We start from the raw sequence: 25,966 nt of genomic DNA, 5'->3' as shown, positions 1-25,966 counted from the left end.
CAGGTGCAGTGTTGCGGTTCATTTCTGGCCATCCTGTTGCTGGGTCCTTTGATCTTACGTGGCAGTGCAAGAGTGTTCCTGAGGTAATGTCCACAGTACTGTCCACAGATCACTGCTGTGAGCTGCGTGCATGTACTTAGACATTTTTTTTTCTTTTTTTGCAGGTGCAGTGTTGCGGTTCATTTCTGGCCATCCTGTTGCTGGGTCCTTTGATCTTACGTGGCAGTGCAAGAGTGTTCCTGAGGTAATGTCCACAGTACTGTCCACAGATCACTGCTGTGAGCTGCGTGCATGTACTTAGACATTTTTTTTTCTTTTTTTGCAGGTGCAGTGTTGCGGTTCATTTCTGGGCATCCTGTTGCTGGGTCCTTTGATCTTACGTGGCAGTGCAAGAGTGTTCCTGAGGTAATGTCCACAGTACTGTCCACAGATCACTGCTGTGAGCTGCGTGCATGTACTTAGACATTTTTTTTTCTTTTTTTGCAGGTGCAGTGTTGCGGTTCATTTCTGGGCATCCTGTTGCTGGGTCCTTTGATCTTCCGTGGCAGTGCAAGAGTGTTCCTGAGGTAATGTCCACAGTACTGTCCACAGATCACTGCTGTGAGCTGCGTGCATGTACTTAGACATTTTTTTTTCTTTTTTTGCAGGTGCAGTGTTGCGGTTCATTTCTGGGCATCCTGTTGCTGGGTCCTTTGATCTTCCGTGGCAGTGCAAGAGTGTTCCTGAGGTAATGTCCACAGTACTGTCCACAGATCACTGCTGTGAGCTGCGTGCATGTACTTAGACATTTTTTTTTCTTTTTTTGCAGGTGCAGTGTTGCGGTTCATTTCTGGGCATCCTGTTGCTGGGTCCTTTGATCTTCCGTGGCAGTGCAAGAGTGTTCCTGAGGTAATGTCCACAGTACTGTCCACAGATCACTGCTGTGAGCTGCGTGCATGTACTTAGACATTTTTTTTTCTTTTTTTGCAGGTGCAGTGTTGCGGTTCATTTCTGGCCATCCTGTTGCTGGGTCCTTTGATCTTACGTGGCAGTGCAAGAGTGTTCCTGAGGTAATGTCCACAGTACTGTCCACAGATCACTGCTGTGAGCTGCGTGCATGTACTTAGACATTTTTTTTTCTTTTTTTGCAGGTGCAGTGTTGCGGTTCATTTCTGGGCATCCTGTTGCTGGGTCCTTTGATCTTACGTGGCAGTGCAAGAGTGTTCCTGAGGTAATGTCCACAGTACTGTCCACAGATCACTGCTGTGAGCTGCGTGCATGTACTTAGACATTTTTTTTTCTTTTTTTGCAGGTGCAGTGTTGCGGTTCATTTCTGGCCATCCTGTTGCTGGGTCCTTTGATCTTACGTGGCAGTGCAAGAGTGTTCCTGAGGTTGAGGTCCTGTTGTGCGTGGCCTGTAATCAAAAAAATGTCGTCTTCTGGTAGCCCGCCCTTCGGTTCACAAACTGAGGTATTTTTTTTTTTTGGTTTTTTTTTTAAAAAATACAAAAAAAAACATTTTTTTAAATCAACGACATTTACACAGGTGGCCGAAACATCACAGGAGATGCTGCCAGAAGATGACGGAAGGGGTGGAGAAAGACACGGAGCGGGCGATCATAGTGTAAGTTTCATACAGGAATTGTTTACCACAGCACACCAAACATATAAGTAAATAATTTTTTTTTGTTTTCTTCACTAAAGGCTTCAACTTCTAGGGCTCATGATAGAGCTCCCCCAAGACCGTCCCAGGGTCGTCGTCGAGGTGGCGGTGGTCATAGTGTAAGTTTTTTTTTTTTTTTTTATTTTTTTTTTTTTCATGTCAGTGTGAATTTTTGTCTATTTTTTTTTTTTAATTTCTTTTTTCTTTCTTTGAACAGGCATCCCAGCGTGCTCCCGATTCTGACGGTGAGGAGGCCGGATTTATCAATATCGACCTCCTCATCGATGAAGTTAGAGAGAGGGAGCCGCTGTGGAACATGGCTGACCGCCGCCACGCTGATTCGATCGTAACCCGTCGACTCTGGGACGAGGTATGCCACGCAGCGGTAGAAGGTTGGGGGGAGCTCAATTCTCGTGGCCAGAAGAAACAGCGTAAGTATTCACAGTTCAGTAGGTTATGCTGCATGATGTAATGTGTTGTATACTAACCACTTTCTGCTTTCCACTTTCAGGTGACAAACTTCAGAAGCGGTGGCGGTCTATCAGGGATCGCTTCAAAAAGGAGTTAAATCAAGAGATGCAGGCCCCGAGTGGATCCGGAGGACGCAGATCGAAGTACCGTTACTTTAGAGCGTTGTCGTTCCTCCGGACAACTATGGTGTGCAGAAGGTAAATATTCCACACAATATGTACAAAGTATAATATTTTATGTCAGTTTTTTTTTGCTTTTTTGTTTTTAGTCAGGGCCAATGTATAGCAATTAAATTAATTATTGTTTTGTTTTTCCTCTTTTTAACAGCACCGTCTGCAGCACTCAGGAGCCTGCATCGAACCCGACAGGAGCGATCCCTGAACAGTCCGCCACTGGTGAACACACGCACAGACCCCACCCATCTGAACCTTCCCTTCCATCTACATCTGTCCCATCCACCTGCGCTGGAGCTTCCCGTGAGACTTCATTACCTGAAGCTGCTGGTGATGAGATAGCTTTTCCCCTACCCCACCCCTCTGACACTGCTGCCCTCAGTAGAACACCTTTGGGTTCTGGGCGTCAGCGTCATAGGGGTCAGGAAAAGAGCTATGCGCCAGAGTTCTTGCATCTAAATGCAGCCTTCCAGAACGCCATTCAATTATTATCCGAACAAAATCGTGCATCTTTTAGCTTCCTAAATGCAAATATGGAAAAAAATACACACGAATTATGCACGCGTCTGGACAGGCTGCATTTAGATGCAAGTAAATCTCCCAATCATTGTTTTTTTCAAGCCGTACTAGAGCGCATGGAAAAGCTATCTCTTGACCAGCAGATGCATGTAATGCAAGCCACACGGCAGGCTCTGGGGCAGGTTGACTCCCAACCACCTCCACCCACCCCTACAAGACCACCTGCCCCCCCTCCAGCCATTGTCCCTACTCCCCCTGCTGCCCAGTACCAGCCTGCTGCCCAGTACCAGCCTGCTGCCCAGTACCAGCCTGCAGCCCAGTACCAGCCTGCAGCCCAGTACCAGCCTGCTGCCCAGTACCAGCCTGATGCCCAGTACCAGCCTGATGCCCAGTACCAGCCTGCGGCCCAGTACCAGCCTGCGGGCCAGTACCAGCCTGCGGGCCAGTACCAGCTCCCAACCACATCTGCCCCTACACTTCCTACCCACTACCACATCTCGCCTTCCACAACCATCATGACCCCAACTCAAACCACTAATTCACCCGCCACCTCTTCTGTCTCCCAATCCCTCCACTCCACCCCTCAATCCTTACCAAATCCCATCCCATCTCCTGGTTTCCCTCTTGGTTTCTCTACCACACCTTCATCTTCTGTTACTTCCCCACCACCACCACCAACACCACTTTCCACCCTCAATACTCCAACTGTGCGTGTGTTCCCACCTGTCAGCCCCTCCAGTACTATCTCCACCCCAAGCCCAAGATTTACAAATTTATAATTTATTTATCTATGTAATAAAAAATAAAAGTTTTTGGTTGAAAAGTATTTATTTGTTCTTGTTTTTTTTGGTGTGAATATTATTTAGCAAGTTAAGTTAATAATAAGGTAATACAAAAACATAACATGTTGTAATTTGACGGGGTAAAAATTACAAATTTTTAAAGCGAGTGAAAGATTAAAATTAACAAGGTTAACAAGATATTATTTAATTTATTTATAATTATTTTTATTTGTTATAAAACTGACGAAAAATCTTACACCATTTGATCTTGCCAATCAACTCTACCTTCTGGGGACACAAAATAGTTAGCATATATGTCACGGATTGTTGAACAGGCAACACTACTCCTAAATCCAGGACTGGTGTAGTCTGACAAAGAGGTGGATTCCAAACTCTGGTCATCCAACGACAAAGGTTCCTTTGTTAAAACAAAATTGTGCAGTACCACACATGCTTTCACTATTTCATCAACAGTTTCAATGTTTAAATTAATGGCTGTTAACAAGACTCGCCATTTGCTGGTTAGTATCCCAAAGGAGCATTCCACCATTCTTCTGGCTCTGGATAATCTGTAATTATATATTTTTTGTGTTTGCGTCAATCCACGGCTTGCATATGGCTTCAATAGATGTTGGGATAGTTGAAAGGCTTCGTCGGCCACAAAAACAAAGGGCATTGGGGGCTCACATGTGCCAGGAAGAGGTCTTGCAGGAGGGAAATCAAAAGTATTCCCATAGATTCGCCGCCCCATTGGGGACATTTTAAAGACCTGAGAGTCATTGGATCTCCCATATGCGCCAATGTCCACTGAGATGAATTTGTATTCCGCATCCGTTATTGCCATTAGGACAATTGAAAAATACTTTTTATAATTGTAGTATTCTGACCCCGAAGCAGCAGGTTTCACAATTCTGATATGTTTGCCGTCCACTGAGCCAAGGCAATTTGGAAACTGACAAATGTTATAGTATTGTTCAGCAATTGCAAGCCATCTTTCCCTGGTGGGCTGGGGGATGAAATCCTCATGGAGGCAATCCCACAAGGCTTGGCAAGTGTCTCTAATGATTCCCGAGATGGTGGAAATTCCTAGTCGAAACTGGTAGTGGAGGGATGAAAGCGACTCTCCAGTTGCAAGGAATCTGTAAAGGAAAGACAATAATTATAAAAAAATAATAGCAAACACATTACAGTTAAAAGTCAATTTACAGGAGGATACAATTTAAAAAAAAAAAAACTTACCTAAGCGTAACCAGCAAACGCTCCTCGGGTGTTATAGAGAACCGGCTGTAGGTGTCCGTTTTACGGATGTTGTCCGCAACAAGGCCAAGGAGGACGTCAAAATTATTCACTGCCATCCGGACATAGCTTGTGAATTTTTCATGGTTTCCACGGAGCTCCAGGTATAGGGTTGAAAACACCCCACGTGTCAGTCTCTGGGCAGTCAGGGGATGGATCCAAAAGCGTCGATGTCGCTGACGCCTCAGTCGCTGTCGCTCCTTTTCTCTGACGATGATAGCCAAGCGATTTGCCTCAAATATAAAATCTGCAGCGATCTTTGTGTAATTTGCAAGAATAGCATCCATGGTTTCTGCTTGCCTCTGTCTTCATTCTGTAATATATGCTTCAAAATACTGTATATATACTATATGTTCCCAATAGCCAATCAGAGTACGGAACTCGTTAATTGTTTGTTTAGTGTTAAAAAAACGGATCCGTTAAAAAACGGACATAACGGATGCAAAACGGATGCAAACCGGACCCACCGGATCCGTTTTTTAACGGATCCGTTCTAAACGGATCCGTTAAAAAACGGATCCGGTGGGTACGGTTGGCTCCGGTTTGCACAACAAAAACGGAAACGTTGGATACGACAAAAAAAAGGACTGTGCCTGAATACAGAAAACTGATGTGTGAAAGTAGCCTTAAAAAAACCGCATTCTGCCGGATCCGGCGCAATACGGCATTGTATACAATGGGTGTCTATGCATGCCGGATCCGGCGCAATGCGGTTTAAACCGGATGCGGTGACCGCATCCGGTTTGTTAAACAGAGCATGCGCAAATTTTTTTTTTTCCTCATCACAAAACTTATAAAAGGATCCAGCACATTCTACACACTTCCTGCCGGCTCCTGACTTCAACTTCTGCTGTCCTCCAGTCCAGTGCTCCAGGGAAGAGGTATGTCCACAGTACTGTCCACAGATCACTGCTGTGAGCTGCGTGCATGTACTTAGACATTTTTTTTTCTTTTTTTGCAGGTGCAGTGTTGCGGTTCATTTCTGGGCATCCTGTTGCTGGGTCCTTTGATCTTCCGTGGCAGTGCAAGAGTGTTCCTGAGGTAATGTCCACAGTACTGTCCACAGATCACTGCTGTGAGCTGCGTGCATGTACTTAGACATTTTTTTTTCTTTTTTTGCAGGTGCAGTGTTGCGGTTCATTTCTGGCCATCCTGTTGCTGGGTCCTTTGATCTTACGTGGCAGTGCAAGAGTGTTCCTGAGGTAATGTCCACAGTACTGTCCACAGATCACTGCTGTGAGCTGCGTGCATGTACTTAGACATTTTTTTTTCTTTTTTTGCAGGTGCAGTGTTGCGGTTCATTTCTGGCCATCCTGTTGCTGGGTCCTTTGATCTTACGTGGCAGTGCAAGAGTGTTCCTGAGGTAATGTCCACAGTACTGTCCACAGATCACTGCTGTGAGCTGCGTGCATGTACTTAGACATTTTTTTTTCTTTTTTTGCAGGTGCAGTGTTGCGGTTCATTTCTGGGCATCCTGTTGCTGGGTCCTTTGATCTTACGTGGCAGTGCAAGAGTGTTCCTGAGGTAATGTCCACAGTACTGTCCACAGATCACTGCTGTGAGCTGCGTGCATGTACTTAGACATTTTTTTTTCTTTTTTTGCAGGTGCAGTGTTGCGGTTCATTTCTGGGCATCCTGTTGCTGGGTCCTTTGATCTTCCGTGGCAGTGCAAGAGTGTTCCTGAGGTAATGTCCACAGTACTGTCCACAGATCACTGCTGTGAGCTGCGTGCATGTACTTAGACATTTTTTTTTCTTTTTTTGCAGGTGCAGTGTTGCGGTTCATTTCTGGGCATCCTGTTGCTGGGTCCTTTGATCTTCCGTGGCAGTGCAAGAGTGTTCCTGAGGTAATGTCCACAGTACTGTCCACAGATCACTGCTGTGAGCTGCGTGCATGTACTTAGACATTTTTTTTTCTTTTTTTGCAGGTGCAGTGTTGCGGTTCATTTCTGGGCATCCTGTTGCTGGGTCCTTTGATCTTCCGTGGCAGTGCAAGAGTGTTCCTGAGGTAATGTCCACAGTACTGTCCACAGATCACTGCTGTGAGCTGCGTGCATGTACTTAGACATTTTTTTTTCTTTTTTTGCAGGTGCAGTGTTGCGGTTCATTTCTGGCCATCCTGTTGCTGGGTCCTTTGATCTTACGTGGCAGTGCAAGAGTGTTCCTGAGGTAATGTCCACAGTACTGTCCACAGATCACTGCTGTGAGCTGCGTGCATGTACTTAGACATTTTTTTTTCTTTTTTTGCAGGTGCAGTGTTGCGGTTCATTTCTGGGCATCCTGTTGCTGGGTCCTTTGATCTTACGTGGCAGTGCAAGAGTGTTCCTGAGGTAATGTCCACAGTACTGTCCACAGATCACTGCTGTGAGCTGCGTGCATGTACTTAGACATTTTTTTTTCTTTTTTTGCAGGTGCAGTGTTGCGGTTCATTTCTGGCCATCCTGTTGCTGGGTCCTTTGATCTTACGTGGCAGTGCAAGAGTGTTCCTGAGGTTGAGGTCCTGTTGTGCGTGGCCTGTAATCAAAAAAATGTCGTCTTCTGGTAGCCCGCCCTTCGGTTCACAAACTGAGGTATTTTTTTTTTTTGGTTTTTTTTTTAAAAAATACAAAAAAAAACATTTTTTTAAATCAACGACATTTACACAGGTGGCCGAAACATCACAGGAGATGCTGCCAGAAGATGACGGAAGGGGTGGAGAAAGACACGGAGCGGGCGATCATAGTGTAAGTTTCATACAGGAATTGTTTACCACAGCACACCAAACATATAAGTAAATAATTTTTTTTTGTTTTCTTCACTAAAGGCTTCAACTTCTAGGGCTCATGATAGAGCTCCCCCAAGACCGTCCCAGGGTCGTCGTCGAGGTGGCGGTGGTCATAGTGTAAGTTTTTTTTTTTTTTTTTATTTTTTTTTTTTTCATGTCAGTGTGAATTTTTGTCTATTTTTTTTTTTTAATTTCTTTTTTCTTTCTTTGAACAGGCATCCCAGCGTGCTCCCGATTCTGACGGTGAGGAGGCCGGATTTATCAATATCGACCTCCTCATCGATGAAGTTAGAGAGAGGGAGCCGCTGTGGAACATGGCTGACCGCCGCCACGCTGATTCGATCGTAACCCGTCGACTCTGGGACGAGGTATGCCACGCAGCGGTAGAAGGTTGGGGGGAGCTCAATTCTCGTGGCCAGAAGAAACAGCGTAAGTATTCACAGTTCAGTAGGTTATGCTGCATGATGTAATGTGTTGTATACTAACCACTTTCTGCTTTCCACTTTCAGGTGACAAACTTCAGAAGCGGTGGCGGTCTATCAGGGATCGCTTCAAAAAGGAGTTAAATCAAGAGATGCAGGCCCCGAGTGGATCCGGAGGACGCAGATCGAAGTACCGTTACTTTAGAGCGTTGTCGTTCCTCCGGACAACTATGGTGTGCAGAAGGTAAATATTCCACACAATATGTACAAAGTATAATATTTTATGTCAGTTTTTTTTTGCTTTTTTGTTTTTAGTCAGGGCCAATGTATAGCAATTAAATTAATTATTGTTTTGTTTTTCCTCTTTTTAACAGCACCGTCTGCAGCACTCAGGAGCCTGCATCGAACCCGACAGGAGCGATCCCTGAACAGTCCGCCACTGGTGAACACACGCACAGACCCCACCCATCTGAACCTTCCCTTCCATCTACATCTGTCCCATCCACCTGCGCTGGAGCTTCCCGTGAGACTTCATTACCTGAAGCTGCTGGTGATGAGATAGCTTTTCCCCTACCCCACCCCTCTGACACTGCTGCCCTCAGTAGAACACCTTTGGGTTCTGGGCGTCAGCGTCATAGGGGTCAGGAAAAGAGCTATGCGCCAGAGTTCTTGCATCTAAATGCAGCCTTCCAGAACGCCATTCAATTATTATCCGAACAAAATCGTGCATCTTTTAGCTTCCTAAATGCAAATATGGAAAAAAATACACACGAATTATGCACGCGTCTGGACAGGCTGCATTTAGATGCAAGTAAATCTCCCAATCATTGTTTTTTTCAAGCCGTACTAGAGCGCATGGAAAAGCTATCTCTTGACCAGCAGATGCATGTAATGCAAGCCACACGGCAGGCTCTGGGGCAGGTTGACTCCCAACCACCTCCACCCACCCCTACAAGACCACCTGCCCCCCCTCCAGCCATTGTCCCTACTCCCCCTGCTGCCCAGTACCAGCCTGCTGCCCAGTACCAGCCTGCTGCCCAGTACCAGCCTGCAGCCCAGTACCAGCCTGCAGCCCAGTACCAGCCTGCTGCCCAGTACCAGCCTGATGCCCAGTACCAGCCTGATGCCCAGTACCAGCCTGCGGCCCAGTACCAGCCTGCGGGCCAGTACCAGCCTGCGGGCCAGTACCAGCTCCCAACCACATCTGCCCCTACACTTCCTACCCACTACCACATCTCGCCTTCCACAACCATCATGACCCCAACTCAAACCACTAATTCACCCGCCACCTCTTCTGTCTCCCAATCCCTCCACTCCACCCCTCAATCCTTACCAAATCCCATCCCATCTCCTGGTTTCCCTCTTGGTTTCTCTACCACACCTTCATCTTCTGTTACTTCCCCACCACCACCACCAACACCACTTTCCACCCTCAATACTCCAACTGTGCGTGTGTTCCCACCTGTCAGCCCCTCCAGTACTATCTCCACCCCAAGCCCAAGATTTACAAATTTATAATTTATTTATCTATGTAATAAAAAATAAAAGTTTTTGGTTGAAAAGTATTTATTTGTTCTTGTTTTTTTTGGTGTGAATATTATTTAGCAAGTTAAGTTAATAATAAGGTAATACAAAAACATAACATGTTGTAATTTGACGGGGTAAAAATTACAAATTTTTAAAGCGAGTGAAAGATTAAAATTAACAAGGTTAACAAGATATTATTTAATTTATTTATAATTATTTTTATTTGTTATAAAACTGACGAAAAATCTTACACCATTTGATCTTGCCAATCAACTCTACCTTCTGGGGACACAAAATAGTTAGCATATATGTCACGGATTGTTGAACAGGCAACACTACTCCTAAATCCAGGACTGGTGTAGTCTGACAAAGAGGTGGATTCCAAACTCTGGTCATCCAACGACAAAGGTTCCTTTGTTAAAACAAAATTGTGCAGTACCACACATGCTTTCACTATTTCATCAACAGTTTCAATGTTTAAATTAATGGCTGTTAACAAGACTCGCCATTTGCTGGTTAGTATCCCAAAGGAGCATTCCACCATTCTTCTGGCTCTGGATAATCTGTAATTATATATTTTTTGTGTTTGCGTCAATCCACGGCTTGCATATGGCTTCAATAGATGTTGGGATAGTTGAAAGGCTTCGTCGGCCACAAAAACAAAGGGCATTGGGGGCTCACATGTGCCAGGAAGAGGTCTTGCAGGAGGGAAATCAAAAGTATTCCCATAGATTCGCCGCCCCATTGGGGACATTTTAAAGACCTGAGAGTCATTGGATCTCCCATATGCGCCAATGTCCACTGAGATGAATTTGTATTCCGCATCCGTTATTGCCATTAGGACAATTGAAAAATACTTTTTATAATTGTAGTATTCTGACCCCGAAGCAGCAGGTTTCACAATTCTGATATGTTTGCCGTCCACTGAGCCAAGGCAATTTGGAAACTGACAAATGTTATAGTATTGTTCAGCAATTGCAAGCCATCTTTCCCTGGTGGGCTGGGGGATGAAATCCTCATGGAGGCAATCCCACAAGGCTTGGCAAGTGTCTCTAATGATTCCCGAGATGGTGGAAATTCCTAGTCGAAACTGGTAGTGGAGGGATGAAAGCGACTCTCCAGTTGCAAGGAATCTGTAAAGGAAAGACAATAATTATAAAAAAATAATAGCAAACACATTACAGTTAAAAGTCAATTTACAGGAGGATACAATTTAAAAAAAAAAAAACTTACCTAAGCGTAACCAGCAAACGCTCCTCGGGTGTTATAGAGAACCGGCTGTAGGTGTCCGTTTTACGGATGTTGTCCGCAACAAGGCCAAGGAGGACGTCAAAATTATTCACTGCCATCCGGACATAGCTTGTGAATTTTTCATGGTTTCCACGGAGCTCCAGGTATAGGGTTGAAAACACCCCACGTGTCAGTCTCTGGGCAGTCAGGGGATGGATCCAAAAGCGTCGATGTCGCTGACGCCTCAGTCGCTGTCGCTCCTTTTCTCTGACGATGATAGCCAAGCGATTTGCCTCAAATATAAAATCTGCAGCGATCTTTGTGTAATTTGCAAGAATAGCATCCATGGTTTCTGCTTGCCTCTGTCTTCATTCTGTAATATATGCTTCAAAATACTGTATATATACTATATGTTCCCAATAGCCAATCAGAGTACGGAACTCGTTAATTGTTTGTTTAGTGTTAAAAAAACGGATCCGTTAAAAAACGGACATAACGGATGCAAAACGGATGCAAACCGGACCCACCGGATCCGTTTTTTAACGGATCCGTTCTAAACGGATCCGTTAAAAAACGGATCCGGTGGGTACGGTTGGCTCCGGTTTGCACAACAAAAACGGAAACGTTGGATACGACAAAAAAAAGGACTGTGCCTGAATACAGAAAACTGATGTGTGAAAGTAGCCTAAGACAGGAGGTAGAGCACAGACTACAACAATGCAGCTAAATGTCAAATAGGGCTGTGTCCTAATAGAGCTGAGCTGTAGTGTAAAGCAAGGAGGAGCTCGAACACCTGGCTACTTTCACACATCCGGTTTTTGCTCTGCGGCACAATACGGCGCTCTGCAGAAAAACCGCAACCGTTTTTTTTGCCGCCGGTTGCGGGTTTTTTTGCATAGACTTACATTAGTGCCGTATTGTGCCGCATGGGCTTGCGTTCGGTCCGGTTTTTGCCGCATGCAGCAGATTTAGCCGATGCCGCGGCCGGATGGAACGTTCCCTGGCACGTTTTTTGCTCCGGCAAAAAAAAACGCATTGCGCCGCATCCGGCCGCTGCGGCGCATTTTTCAATGCATGCTTATGGACGCCGGATGCGTCGCGATGCGGAAAAAACCGCATCCGGCCGCCACATGCGGTTTCTTCCACTGCGCATGCTCAGTAGCACGCCGCAACCGGAAAAAAACGGACGGGCCGCATGTAAAAACTTATGCAAAGGATGCGGTGTTTTCGCCGCATCCGTTGCATAGGTTTCACAGCCGGATTGAGCCGCACTGCTCCAACTGGATGTGTGAAAGTAGCCTGAAGGCAGAAAAATGCAGCCGACCGGAGTCACTGATCATAACCGTTGTATTAGAAGAACACAGCTGCAGTGTAAAGCACAGGGGACAGATCCAAGCAGGGGCCTGAGCCTCTGACGAGAGAGGATACGATTTCAGACTCTACCCCAAACTCCAGAAAACATTGTGGATAAGCCTCAGTAACTGGTTATACACACATGTACTGAGTGTACAGTCTAAGGAAGCAGAGCTGCAGTGTAAAGCATGGTGATGGACAGATAACTAATGAAGATATTACTGATCCGTTCTCTATTGAAGCATTTGATCTCAAAAAGCAAAGCTGCAGTGTAAAGCATGGTGTGCAGAACAGCAGGCTGAGCCCCCAGACGACCTCAGACTCCAACAGACAAAGCCCTGAGCCATCCCGGTATCAGTCCATGGAGTCTCTGGGGCTCGGTGATCCGGTCGGGGGGCCGCTCCGTGGGGCCGGTTGCGCAGGACAATGGACTGCAGCCTCCTCTGGACGTCTCCCAGAGTTTGCCCCGGACCGTGGCCGTGTTTGTTGCTCTTTCCGGCCTTTGTGCCATCGAGATTGGGTGGGCATCGGGTCCGTTCTCCGTTCTGTGGTCACGAGGTCCGGACAGACCTTACACACGGAGCAAGGAATGTCTGCGCTCCACGGAGGGGAACATCACAGCAGACGGCTCCGTCAGGGATTTTATAATCTCCATGCGGATTACGCTGCTTATTTTTATGGTTTCTTCCATGAAATCACAATTTTTTTGCACATTGTTTTGGGCCATTGACTTCCACCCACTGATCCTGCAGATCACTACTTCCTGTCAATAAAGTATTGCAAGAAGTGACCACCGACCTGCTGCAACCCTACAACCCCCAGACGGCCCGGACAGCGCCACGCAGGGAGTTGTAGGATTGAAACAGCGGGAGATTAACAGATTATGGATCACGGACTCATTACCCAAAACTATTCTTCATCTGGTCCTGCATGCGGAGAGAAAAAGTGACATTGTATCAGTGTGAACAATCCTCTGTGAGCAGAACACAGTAAAGAGTCCTCTGTGATCAGCACATAGTAAAGAGTCCTCTGTGATCAGCACACAGTAAAGAGTCCTCTGTGAGCAGCACACAGTAAAGAGTCCTCTGTGAGCAGAACACAGTAAAGAGTCCTCTGTGATCAGCACACAGTAAAGAGTCCTCTGTGATCAGCACACAGTAAAGAGTCCTCTGTGAGCAGCACACAGTAAAGAGTCCTCTGTGATCAGCACACAGTAAAGAGTCCTCTGTGAGCAGCACACAGTAAAGAGTCCTCTGTGAGCAGCACACAGTAAAAAGTCCTCTGTGATCAGCACACAGTAAAGAGTCCTCTGTGAGCAGCACACAGTAAAGAGTCCTCTGTGATCAACACACAGTAAAGAGTCCTCTGTGAGCAGCACACAGTAAAGAGTCCTCTGTGATCAGCACACAGTAAAGAGTCCTCTGTGAGCAGCGCACAGTAAAGAGTCCTCTGTGAGCAGAACACAGTAAAGAGTCCTCTGTGATCAGCACACAGTAAAGAATCCTCTGTGAGCAGAACACAGTAAAGAGTCCTCTGTGATCAGCACACAGTAAAGAGTCCTCTGTGATCAGCACACAGTAAAGAGTCCTCTGTGAGCAGCACACAGTAAAGAGTCCTCTGTGATCAACACACAGTAAAGAGTCCTCTGTGAGCAGCACACAGTAAAGAGTCCTCTGTGAGCAGCACACAGTAAAGAGTCCTCTGTGAGCAGCACACAGTAATGAGTCCTCTGTAATCAGCACACAGTAAAGAGTCCGCTGTGAGCAGCACACAGTAAAGAGTCCTCTGTGAGCAGCACACAGTAAAGAGTCCTCTGTGAGCAGCACACAGTAAAGAGTCCTCTGTGATGAGCACACAGTAAAGAGTCCTCTGTGATCAGCACACAGTAAAGAGTCCGCTGTGAGCAGAACACAGTAAAGAGTCCTCTGTGATCAGCACACAGTAAAGAGTCCTCTGTGATCAGCACACAGTAAAGAGTCCTCTGTGATCAGCACACAGTAAAGAGTCCTCTGTGAGCAGCGCACAGTAAAGAGTCCTCTGTGTTCTGCACACAGTAAAGAGTCCTCTGTGATCAGCACAAAGTAAAGAGTCCGCTGTGAGCAGCACACAGTAAAGAGTCCTCTGTGAGCAGCACACAGTAAAGAGTCCTCTGTGAGCAGCACACAGTAAAGAGTCCTCTGTGAGCAGCACACAGTAATGAGTCCTCTGTAATCAGCACACAGTAAAGAGTCCGCTGTGAGCAGCACACAGTAAAGAGTCCTCTGTGAGCAGCACACAGTAAAGAGTCCTCTGTGAGCAGCACACAGTAAAGAGTCCTCTGTGATGAGCACACAGTAAAGAGTCCTCTGTGATCAGCACACAGTAAAGAGTCCTCTGTGAGCAGCACACAGTAAAGAGTCCTCTGTGAGCAGCGCACAGTAAAGAGTCCTCTGTGATCTGCACACAGTAAAGAGTCCTCTGTGATCAGCACACAGTAAAGAGTCCGCTGTGAGCAGCACACAGTAAAGAGTCCTCTGTGAGCAGCGCACAGTAAAGAGTCCTCTGTGATCAGCACACAGTAAAGAGTGCTATGTGAGCAGCACACAGTAGAGTCCTCTGTGAGCAGCACACAGTAAAGACTCCTCTATGAGCAGCACACAGTAAAGAGTCCTCTGTGTTCAGCACACAGTAAAGAGTCCTCTGTGTTCAGCACACAGTAAAGAGTCCTCTGTGAGCAGCACACAGTAAAGAGTCCTCTGTGATCAGCACACAGTAAAGAGTCCGATGTGAGCAGCACACAGTAAAGAGTCCTCTGTGATCAGCACACAGTAAAGAGTCCTCTGTGATCAGCACACAGTAAAGAGTCCTCTGTGATCAGCACACAGTAAAGAGTCCTCTGTGAGCAGCACACAGTAAAGAGTCCTCTGTGATCAGCACACAGTAAAGAGTCCTCTGTGATCAGCACACAGTAGAGTCCTCTGTGAGCAGCACACAGTAAAGAGTCCTCTGTGAACAGCACACAGTAAAGAGTCCTCTGTGATCAACACAGTAAAGAGTCCTCAGTGAGCAGCACACAGTAAAGAGTCCTCTGTGAGCAGCACACAGTAAAGACTCCTCTGTGACCAGCATACAGTAGAGTCCTCTGGGAGCCGCACACAGTAAAGAGTCCTCTGTGATCAGTACACAGTAAAGAGTCCTCTGTGATCAGCACACAGTAAAAAGTGCTCTGTGAGCAGCACACAGTAGAGTCCTCTGTGAGCAGCACACAGTAAAGACTCCTCTATGAGCAGCACACAGTAAAGAGTCCTCTGTGTTCAGCACACAGTAAAGAGTCCTCTGTGTTCAGCACATAGTAAAGAGTCCTCTGTGATCAGCACACAGTAAAGAGTCCTCTGTGAGCAGCACACAGTAAAGAGTCCTCTGTGAGCAGCACACAGTAAAGAGTCCTCTGTGATCAGCACACAGTAAAGAGTCCGATGTGAGCAGCACACAGTAAAGAGTCCTCTGTGATCAGCACACAGTAAAGAATCCTCTGTGAGCAGCACACAGTAAAGAGTCCTCTGTGATCAGCACACAGTAAAGAGTCCTCTGTGATCAGCACACAGTAAAGAGTCCTCTGTGATCAGCACACAGTAAAGAGTCCTCTGTGATCAGCACACAGTAAAGAGTCCTCTGTGAGCAGCGCACAGTAAAGAGTCTGCTGTGATCAGCACACAGTAAAGAGTCCTCTGTGATCAACACAGTAAAGAGTCCTCTGTGAGCAGCACACAGTAAAGAGTCCTCTGTGATCAGCACACAGTAAAGAGTCCGCTGTGAGCCGCACACAGTAAAGAGTCCTCTGGGAGCCGCACACAGTAAAGAGTCCTCTGTGAGCAGCACACAGTAAAGAGTCCTCTGTGAGCAGCACACAGTAAAGAGTCCTCTGTGAGCAGCACACAGTAAAGAGTCCTCTGTAATCAGCACACAGTAAAGAGTCCTCTGTGATCAGCACACAGTAAAGAGTCCTCTGTGATCAGCACACAGTAGAGTCCTCTGTGATCAGCACACAGTAAAGAGTCCTATGTGAGCAGCGCACAGTAAAGAGTCTGCTGTGATCAGCACACAGTAAAGAGTCCTCTGTGATCAACACAGTAAAGAGTCCTCTGTGAGCAGCACACAGTAAAGAGTCCTCTGTGATCAGCACACAGTAAAGAGTCCTCTGTGATCAGCACACAGTAAAGAGTCCTCTGTGATCAGCACACAGTAGAGTCCTCTGTGAGCAGCACACAATAAAGTGTCCTCTGTGAGCAGCACACAGTAAAGAGTCCTCTGTGATGAGCACACAGTAAAGAGTCCTCTGTGATCAACACAGTAAAGAGTCCTCAGTGAGCAGCACACAGTAAAGAGTCCTCTGTGAGCAGCACACAGTAAAGACTCCTCTGTGACCAGCATACAGTAGAGTCCTCTGTGAGCAGCACACAGTAAAGAGTCCTCTGTGATCAACACAGTAAAGAGTCCTCTGTGAGCAGCACACAGTAAAGAGTCCTCTGTAATCAGCATACAGTAAAGACTCCTCTGTGATCAGCACACAGTAAAGAGTCCTCTGTGAGCAGCACACAGTAAAGAGTCCTCTGTGAGCAGCACACAGTAAAGAGTCCTCTGTGAACAGCACACAGTAAAGAGTCCTCTGTGATCAACACAGTAAAGACTCCTCTGTGAGCAGCACACAGTAAAGAGTCCTCTGTGAGCAGCATACAGTAGAGTCCTCTGGGAGCCGCACACAGTAATGAGTCCTCTATGATCAGTACACAGTAAAGAGTCCTCTGTGATCAGCACAGAGTAAAGAGTCCTCTGTGAGCAGCACACAGTAAAGACTTCTCTGTGATCAGCACACAGTAAAGAGTCCTCTGTGAGCAGCACACAGTAAACAGTCCTCTGTGATCAGCACACAGTAAAGAGTCCGCTGTGAGCCGCACACAGTAAAGAGTCCTCTGGGAGCCGCACACAGTAAAGAGTCCTCTGTGAGCAGCACACAGTAAAGAGTCCTCTGTGAGCAGCACACAGTAAAGAGTCCTCTGTGAGCAGCACACAGTAAAGAGTCCTCTGTAATCAGCACACAGTAAAGAGTCCTCTGTGATCAGCACACAGTAAAGAGTCCTCTGTGATCAGCACACAGTAGAGTCCTCTGTGATCAGCACACAGTAAAGAGTCCTCTGTGATCAGCACACAGTAGAGTCCTCTGTGAGCAGCACACAGTAAAGTGTCCTCTGTGAGCAGCACACAGTAAAGAGTCCTCTGTGATCAGCACACAGTAAAGAGTCCTCTGTGATCAACACAGTAAAGAGTCCTCAGTGAGCAGCACACAGTAAAGAGTCCTCTGTGAGCAGCACACAGTAAAGACTCCTCTGTGACCAGCATACAGTAGAGTCCTCTGGGAGCCGCACACAGTAATGAGTCCTCTATGATCAGTACACAGTAAAGAGTCCTCTGTGATCAGCACACAGTAAAAAGTGCTCTGTGAGCAGCACACAGTAAAGACTCCTCTGTGACCAGCATACAGTAGAGTCCTCTGTGAGCAGCACACAGTAAAGTGTCCTCTGTGAGCAGCACACAGTAAAGAGTCCTCTGTGATCAGCACACAGTAAAGAGTCCTCTGTGATCAACACAGTAAAGAGTCCTCAGTGAGCAGCACACAGTAAAGAGTCCTCTGTGAGCAGCACACAGTAAAGACTCCTCTGTGACCAGCATACAGTAGAGTCCTCTGGGAGCCGCACACAGTAATGAGTCCTCTATGATCAGTACACAGTAAAGAGTCCTCTGTGATCAGCACACAGTAAAAAGTGCTCTGTGAGCAGCACACAGTAAAGACTCCTCTGTGACCAGCATACAGTAGAGTCCTCTGGGAGCCGCACACAGTAATGAGTCCTCTATGATCAGTACACAGTAAAGAGTCCTCTGTGATCAGCACAGAGTAAAGAGTCCTCTGTGAGCAGCACACAGTAAAGACTTCTCTGTGAGCAGCACACAGTAAAGAGTCCTCTGTGAGCAGCACACAGTAAACAGTCCTCTGTGATCAGCACACAGTAAAGAGTCCGCTGTGAGCCGCACACAGTAAAGAGTCCTCTGGGAGCCGCACACAGTAAAGAGTCCTCTGTGAGCAGCACACAGTAAAGAGTCCGCTGTGAGCCGCACACAGTAAAGAGTCCTCTGGGAGCCGCACACAGTAAAGAGTCCTCTGTGAGCAGCACACAGTAAAGAGTCCTCTGGGAGCAACACACAGTAAAGAGTCCTCTGTGAGCAGCACACAGTAAAGAGTCCTCTGTGAGCAGCACACAGTAAAGAGTCCTCTGTGAGCAGCACACAGTAAAGAGTCCTCTGTGAGCAGCACACAGTAAAGAGTCCTCTGTGAGCAGCACACAGTAAAGAGTCCTCTGTGATCAACACAGTAAAGAGTCCTCAGTGAGCAGCACACAGTAAAGAGTCCTCTGTGAGCAGCACACAGTAAAGACTCCTCTGTGACCAGCATACAGTAGAGTCCTCTGTGAGCAGCACACAATAAAGTGTCCTCTGTGAGCAGCACACAGTAAAGAGTCTTCTGTGATCAACACAGTAAAGAGTCCTCAGTGAGCAGCACACAGTAAAGAGTCCTCTGTGAGCAGCACACAGTAAAGACTCCTCTGTGACCAGCATACAGTAGAGTCCTCTGTGAGGAGCACACAGTAAAGAGTCCTCTGTGATCAACACAGTAAAGAGTCCTCTGTGAGCAGCACACAGTAAAGAGTCCTCTGTGAGCAGCACACAGTAAAGAGTCCTCTGTGATCAGCACACAGTAAAGAGTCCTCTGTGATTAGCACACAGTAGAGTCCTCTGTGAGCAGCACACAATAAAGTGTCCTCTGTGAGCAGCACACAGTAAAGAGTCCTCTGTGATCAACACAGTAAAGAGTGCTCAGTGAGCAGCGCACAGTAAAGACTCCTCTGTGACCAGCATACAGTAGAGTCCTCTGGGAGCCGCACACAGTAAAGAGTCCTCTGTGAGCAGCACACAGTAAAGAGTCCGCTGTGAGCCGCACACAGTAAAGAGTCCTCTGGGAGCCGCACACAGTAAAGAGTCCTCTGTGAGCAGCACACAGTAAAGAGTCCTCTGGGAGCAACACACAGTAAAGAGTCCTCTGTGAGCAGCACACAGTAAAGAGTCCTCTGTGAGCAGCACACAGTAAAGAGTCCTCTGTGAGCAGCACACAGTAAAGAGTCCTCTGTGAGCAGCACACAGTAAGGAGTCCTCTGTGAGCAGCACACAGTAAAGAGTCCTCTGTGATCAACACAGTAAAGAGTCCTCAGTGAGCAGCACACAGTAAAGAGTCCTCTGTGAGCAGCACACAGTAAAGACTCCTCTGTGACCAGCATACAGTAGAGTCCTCTGTGAGGAGCACACAGTAAAGAGTCCTCTGTGAGCAGCGCACAGTAAAGAGTCCTCTGTGATCTGCACACAGTAAAGAGTCCTCTGTGATCAGCACACAGTAAAGAGTCCGCTGTGAGCAGCACACAGTAAAGAGTCCTCTGTGAGCAGCACACAGTAAAGAGTCCGCTGTGAGCAGCACACAGTAAAGAGTCCTCTGTGAGCAGCACACAGTAAAGAGTCCTTTGTGATGAGCACACAGTAAAGAGTCCTCTGTGATCAGCACACAGTAAAGAGTCCTCTGTGAGCAGCACACAGTAAAGAGTCCTCTGTGAGCAGCACACAGTAAAGAGTCCTCTGTGAGCAGCACACAGTAAAGAGTCCTCTGTGATCAACACAGTAAAGAGTCCTCAGTGAGCAGCACACAGTAAAGAGTCCTCTGTGAGCAGCACACAGTAAAGACTCCTCTGTGACCAGCATACAGTAGAGTCCTCTGTGAGGAGCACACAGTAAAGAGTCCTCTGTGATCAACACAGTAAAGAGTCCTCTGTGAGCAGCACACAGTAAAGAGTCCTCTGTGAGCAGCACACAGTAAAGAGTCCTCTGTGATCAGCACACAGTAAAGAGTCCTCTGTGATCAGCACACAGTAGAGTCCTCTGTGAGCAGCACACAATAAAGTGTCCTCTGTGAGCAGCACACAGTAAAGAGTCCTCTGTGATCAGCACATAGTAAAGAGTCCTCTGTGATCAGCACACAGTAAAGAGTCCTCTGTGATCAGCACATAGTAAAGAGTCCTCTGTGATCAGCACACAGTAAAGAGTCCTCTGTGATCAGCACACAGTAAAGAGTCCTCTGTGATCAGCACACAGTAAAGAGTCCTCTGTGATCAGCACACAGTAAAGAGTCCTCTGTGAGCAGCGCACAGTAAAGAGTCCTCTGTGATCTGCACACAGTAAAGAGTCCTCTGTGATCAGCACACAGTAAAGAGTCCGCTGTGAGCAGCACACAGTAAAGAGTCCTCTGTGAGCAGCACACAGTAAAGAGTCCGCTGTGAGCAGCACACAGTAAAGAGTCCTCTGTGAGCAGCACACAGTAAAGAGTCCTCTGTGATGAGCACACAGTAAAGAGTCCTCTGTGATCAGCACACAGTAAAGAGTCCGCTGTGAGCAGAACACAGTAAAGAGTCCTCTGTGATCAGCACACAGTAAAGAGTCCTCTGTGATCAGCACACAGTAAAGAGTCCTCTGTGATCAGCACACAGTAAAGAGTCCTCTGTGAGCAGCGCACAGTAAAGAGTCCTCTGTGATCTGCACACAGTAAAGAGTCCTCTGTGATCAGCACACAGTAAAGAGTCCTTTGTGAGCAGCACACAGTAAAGAGTCCTCTGTGAGCAGCACACAGTAAAGAGTTCTCTGTGATCAGCACACAGTAAAGAGTCCTCTGTGATCAGCACACAGTAAAGAGTCCTCTGTGAGCAGCACACAGTAAAGAGTCCTCTGTGTTCAGCACACAGTAAAGAGTCCTCTGTGATCAGCACACAGTAAAGAGTCCTCTGTGAGCAGCACACAGTAAAGAGTCCTCTGTGAGCAGCACACAGTAAAGAGTCCGCTGTGAGCAGCACACAGTAAAGAGTCCTCTGTGAGCAGCGCAGAGTAAAGAGTCCTCTGTGATCTGCACACAGTAAAGAGTCCTCTGTGATCAGCACACAGTAAAGAGTCCTTTGTGAGCAGCACACAGTAAAGAGTCCTCTGTGAGCAGCACACAGTAAAGAGTCCTCTGTGAGCAGCACACAGTAAAGAGTCCTTTGTGAGCAGCACACAGTAAAGAGTCCTTTGTGAGCAGCACACAGTAAAGAGTCCTCTGTGGTCAGCACACAGTAAAGAGTCCTCTGTGATCTGCACACAGTAAAGAGTCTGCTGTGAGTAGCACACAGTAAAGAGTTCTCTGTGTTCAGCACACAGTAAAGAGTCCTCTGTGATCAGCACACAGTAAAGAGTCCGATGTGAGCAGCACACAGTAAAGAGTCCTCTGTGATCAGCACACAGTAAAGAGTCCTCTGTGATCAGCACACAGTAAAGAGTCCTCTGTAATCAGCACACAGTAAAGAGTCCTCTGTGATCAGCACACAGTAAAGAGTCCTCTGTGATCAGCACACAGTAAAGAGTCCTCTGTGATCAGCACACAGTAAAGAGTCCTCTGTGAGCAGCGCACAGTAAAGAGTCTGCTGTGATCAGCACACAGTAAAGAGTCCTCTGTGATCAACACAGTAAAGAGTCCTCTGTGAGCAGCACACAGTAAAGAGTCCTCTGTGATCTGCACACAGTAAAGAGTCTGCTGTGAGTAGCACACAGTAAAGAGTTCTCTGTGTTCAGCACACAGTAAAGAGTCCTCTGTGATCAGCACACAGTAAAGAGTCCGATGTGAGCAGCACACAGTAAAGAGTCCTCTGTGATCAGCACACAGTAAAGAGTCCTCTGTGATCAGCACACAGTAAAGAGTCCTCTGTAATCAGCACACAGTAAAGAGTCCTCTGTGATCAGCACACAGTAAAGAGTCCTCTGTGATCAGCACACAGTAGAGTCCTCTGTGAGCAGCACACAATAAAGTGTCCTCTGTGAGCAGCACACAGTAAAGAGTCCTCTGTGAACAGCACACAGTAAAGAGTCCTCTGTGATCAACACAGTAAAGAGTCCTCAGTGAGCAGCACACAGTAAAGAGTCCTCTGTGAGCAGCACACAGTAAAGACTCCTCTGTGACCAGTATACAGTAGAGTCCTCTGGGAGCCGCACACAGTAAAGAGTCCTCTGTGATCAGTACACAGTAAAGAGTCCTCTGTGATCAGCACACAGTAAAAAGTGCTCTGTGAGCAGCACACAGTAGAGTCCTCTGTGAGCAGCACACAGTAAAGACTCCTCTATGAGCAGCACACAGTAAAGAGTCCTCTGTGTTACGCACACAGTAAAGAGTCCTCTGTGTTCAGCACACAGTAAAGAGTCCTCTGTGAGCAGCACACAGTAAAGAGTCCTCTGTGAGCAGCACACAGTAAAGAGTCCTCTGTGATCAGCACACAGTAAAGAGTCCGATGTGAGCAGCACACAGTAAAGAGTCCTCTGTGATCAGCACACAGTAAAGAGTCCTCTGTGATCAGCACACAGTAAAGAGTTCTCTGTTAGCAGCACACAGTAAAGAGTCCTCTGTGAGCAGCACACAGTAAAGAGTCCTCTGTGAGCAGCACACAGTAAAGAGTCCTCTGTGAGCAGCACACAGTAAAGAGTCCTCTGTGAGCAGCACACAGTAAAGACTCCTCTGTGAGCAGCACACAGTAGAGTCCTCTGTGATGAGCACACAGTAAAGAGTCCTCTGTGATCAGCACACAGTAAAGAGTCCTCTGTGAGCAGCACACAGTAAAGAGTCCTCTGTGAACAGCACACAATAAAGAGTCCTCTGTGAGCAGCACACAGTAAAGAGTCCTCTGTGAGGAGCACACAGTAAAGCGTCCGCTGTGAGCCGCACACAGTAACGAGTCCTCTGTGAGCAGCACACAGTAAAGAGTCCTTTGTGACCAGCACACAGTAAAGAGTCCTCTGTGAGCAGCACACAGTAAAGAGTCCTCTGTGATCAGCACACAGTAAAGAGTCCTCTGTGAGGAGCACACAGTAAAGAGTCCTCTGTGAGCAGCACACAGTAAAGAGTCCTCTGTGATCAGCACACAGTAAAGAGTCCTCTGTGATCAGCACACAGTAAAGAGTCCTCTGTGAGCAGCACACAGTAAAGAGTCCTCTGTGAGCCGCACACAGTAACGAGTCCTCTGTGAGCAGCACACAGTAAAGAGTCCTCTGTGAGCAGCGCACAGTAAAGAGTCCTCTGTGAGCAGCGCACAGTAAAGAGTCCTCTGTGAGCAGCACACAGTAAAGAGTCCTCTGTGAGCAGCACACAGTAAAGAGTCCTGATTCTGGCTATAAACCCGCTTGCGGAGCTCTGTTTTCCCACATCTAATTGTTGGGAGCAGCAAAAGTCTCAAAAAGATGCATATTTCTGCACCAAAATACGTGACTTGTTAGATTGATGCCTCGATAGGACATAGAGGAGATGCATGGAACGGATGACACACAGAGCTTTTCCGCGGGGGGAAGAGCCCGTGACCTTTCCCTTTCTTGGCCTCGGTGTGTGGTGTTACCTGTGTTTAGTCTCCAGACTGCAGACTGTGACGCTCCCCGCACGTGAGCTCCACGTGTTTGACATTTCATGTCATATAAAAGTTTATGAACGAGTCACGTGAAGGTCACGACGGGATGTAAATATTGTCAATCCCAGTGTTACATTGTTACATTAACCGGGGACTTGTTACCCATCGTGTGGCGCATAATGGCCATAGAGGATACAACCTTCGAGGATCCCACGGATGGGACATCACCTGCTGCCTTTATTCTGCTGCCAACTAGGTCCTCAAATTACAATCCGCATGGTCCAAACCCCATAATACGAATCCGTAATCTACATCCTTCAGTGAATCTATAAAGAAGCAGCTGTTGACGGATCTCACATACCTGTCCTGCGGCGTCGGTGCGCTCCTATTACATCAAACCCATCAGCAACGCAGAAGCCGTAACTCCAGGATTCACCACTTTATATTTTGTTGCTGTTTTTACATTTTTTTTATACACATATTTAGAAACTTGCTGCAAAATGCTGTTGATGGATCCATTCTATATAACTGTCTCTCTGTCTCTCCCCCAGTTTCTGTCTGTCTGTCTCTGTCTGTCTCTGTGTGTCTGTCTCTGTCTGTCTCTATCAGTCTCTCTGTCTGTCTCTCTCTTTCTCTGTCTGTCTGTCTGTCAGTCTCCCCATCTCTCTCGTTCCCTGTCTCTCTTTCCCCGTCTGTCTCTTTCTCTGTCTGTCTCCTTCCAGGTCTGTCTCATTCAACGTCTGTCTCTTTCCAGGTCTGTCTTATTCCCTGTCTGTCTCATTCCCCATCTGTCTCTGTCTTTTTCCCTGTCTCTTTCCTTGTCTCTGTCTCTTTCCTTGTCTCTGTCTCTTTCCTTGTCTCTTTCTCTTTCCCTGGCTGTCTCTTTCCCCGTCTGTCTCTTTCCCCATCTGTTTCTTTCCCGGTCTGTCTCTTTCCCCGTCTGTCTCTTTCGCCAACTGTCTTTGTCTATTTCTGTCTCTTTCCTTGTCTGTCTCCCTCTGTCTCTTTCCCCGTCTGTCTCTTTCCCCATCTGTCTTTGTCTATCTCTGTCTCTTTCCTTGTCTGTCTCTCTCTGTCTCTTTCCCCGTCTGTCTCTTTCCCCATCTGTCTTTGTCTATCTCTGTCTCTTTCCTTGTCTGTCTCTCTGTCTCTTTCCCCATCTGTCTCTTTCCCTGTCTGTCTCTTTCCCTGTCTGTCTCTTTCCCTGTCTCTTTCCTTGTCTCTGTCTCTTTCCCTGTCTCTTTCCTTGTCTCTGTCTCTTTCCCTGTCTGTCTGTGTCTGTCTCTTTTTGTCTCTCTCTATCCATCTCCCCACCGACATCTTATTACCTCATACATAAGCTTCTTATACTAACAATTTATTTTGTTCCTATAGCAACCAATCACAGATCCTATTAATAACCTGTAGCTCGCAGCTCCATTTACTTTAACGGAGGCAGATTTTTGGAAGAGTAACTGTAAAGCACGGGGTTAAATTTTCCCATCCAAACATAGTCTATGATGTTCCCTGAGTTACATGGAGTGTCTGTGCAAAATTTTGTGATTGTAAATGCGATGGTGTGAATTCCTTTACCGGACATACATACACACACACGTGATAAGACCGCTATACACTCCATTCTGGGCATTTCTTATTTTTCTACATTTTCCAGTAACTCCCATTTATAATCAGTGAGTAATTTACGTCTTTATCTTTCTCACATTCACTTCTTCCTCCCGGTTATAATTAAAGCATTGTCTCATACATCCTCAGCTCGCCCTTAGATTTTAAGCCGTCAGTCGCCCGCACCCTTATTATTCATTAGATCTGTCTGTGGTCATCATTAGCCATGGGGGAAAAGTTCTCAGAAATCACAGACAATGCACAGAAATCGAAACAATACATTTATATATTTCTGTAGAACCTGCTTTTTCTGCATAAAAACTATTAATCTTCAGCAAAGGCAAGAAATGAAAACTTACCTTATGCCGTCAGCCACCACTAGGGGGAGCTCCCTGTATACAGAGAAAAATGATAAGATCCTGTCTGCAGCCACCACTAGGGGGAGCTCCCTGTATACAGAGTAAAATGATAAGATTCTGTCTGCAGCCACCACTAGGGGGAGCTCCTTGTATACAGAGATACATGATAAGATTCTGTCTACAGCCACCACTAGGGGGAGCTCCCTGTATACAGAGATACATTATAAGATCCTGTCTGCAGCCACCACTAGGGGGAGCTCCCTGTATACAGAGATACATGATAA

General features: G+C 46.8%; 2 protein-coding genes across 2 annotated transcripts; both read left to right on the top strand.

Annotated features, from left to right (window-relative positions):
* The first annotated feature begins 1,295 nt into the window (after nt 1-1,295).
* Nucleotides 1,296-3,624, top strand: LOC142302557 (uncharacterized). The gene is made up of 6 exons (XM_075343663.1): nt 1,296-1,450; nt 1,526-1,603; nt 1,684-1,761; nt 1,860-2,073; nt 2,154-2,310; nt 2,441-3,624. The coding sequence occupies exons 1-6, from the start codon at nt 1,409-1,411 to the stop codon at nt 3,582-3,584; spliced, it is 1,713 nt and encodes a 570-aa protein (XP_075199778.1). The 5' UTR covers nt 1,296-1,408; the 3' UTR covers nt 3,585-3,624.
* Nucleotides 3,625-7,297: 3,673 nt separating this feature from the next.
* On the top strand, nt 7,298-9,626 carry LOC142302556 (uncharacterized). The gene is made up of 6 exons (XM_075343662.1): nt 7,298-7,452; nt 7,528-7,605; nt 7,686-7,763; nt 7,862-8,075; nt 8,156-8,312; nt 8,443-9,626. The coding sequence occupies exons 1-6, from the start codon at nt 7,411-7,413 to the stop codon at nt 9,584-9,586; spliced, it is 1,713 nt and encodes a 570-aa protein (XP_075199777.1). The 5' UTR covers nt 7,298-7,410; the 3' UTR covers nt 9,587-9,626.
* Nucleotides 9,627-25,966: the final 16,340 nt, after the last annotated feature.

Source organism: Anomaloglossus baeobatrachus, chromosome 4, assembly GCF_048569485.1.
Source record: "Anomaloglossus baeobatrachus isolate aAnoBae1 chromosome 4, aAnoBae1.hap1, whole genome shotgun sequence".
Taxonomy (NCBI): Eukaryota; Metazoa; Chordata; class Amphibia; order Anura; family Aromobatidae; genus Anomaloglossus; species Anomaloglossus baeobatrachus.
Note: the sequence above shows the minus strand (reverse complement) of the source record. Positions and strands in the feature narration are given on the sequence as shown.

Coding starts and splice junctions, on each gene's coding strand:
- LOC142302557 (XM_075343663.1), top strand. CDS start 1,409: ATGTCGTCTTCTGGTAGCCCGCCCTTCGGTTCACAAACTGAG. Junction 1,451..1,525: donor CCTTCGGTTCACAAACTGAG/GTATTTTTTTTT, acceptor ACATTTACACAG/GTGGCCGAAACATCACAGGA. Junction 1,604..1,683: donor ACGGAGCGGGCGATCATAGT/GTAAGTTTCATA, acceptor TCTTCACTAAAG/GCTTCAACTTCTAGGGCTCA.
- LOC142302556 (XM_075343662.1), top strand. CDS start 7,411: ATGTCGTCTTCTGGTAGCCCGCCCTTCGGTTCACAAACTGAG. Junction 7,764..7,861: donor GAGGTGGCGGTGGTCATAGT/GTAAGTTTTTTT, acceptor TTCTTTGAACAG/GCATCCCAGCGTGCTCCCGA. Junction 8,313..8,442: donor ACAACTATGGTGTGCAGAAG/GTAAATATTCCA, acceptor TCTTTTTAACAG/CACCGTCTGCAGCACTCAGG.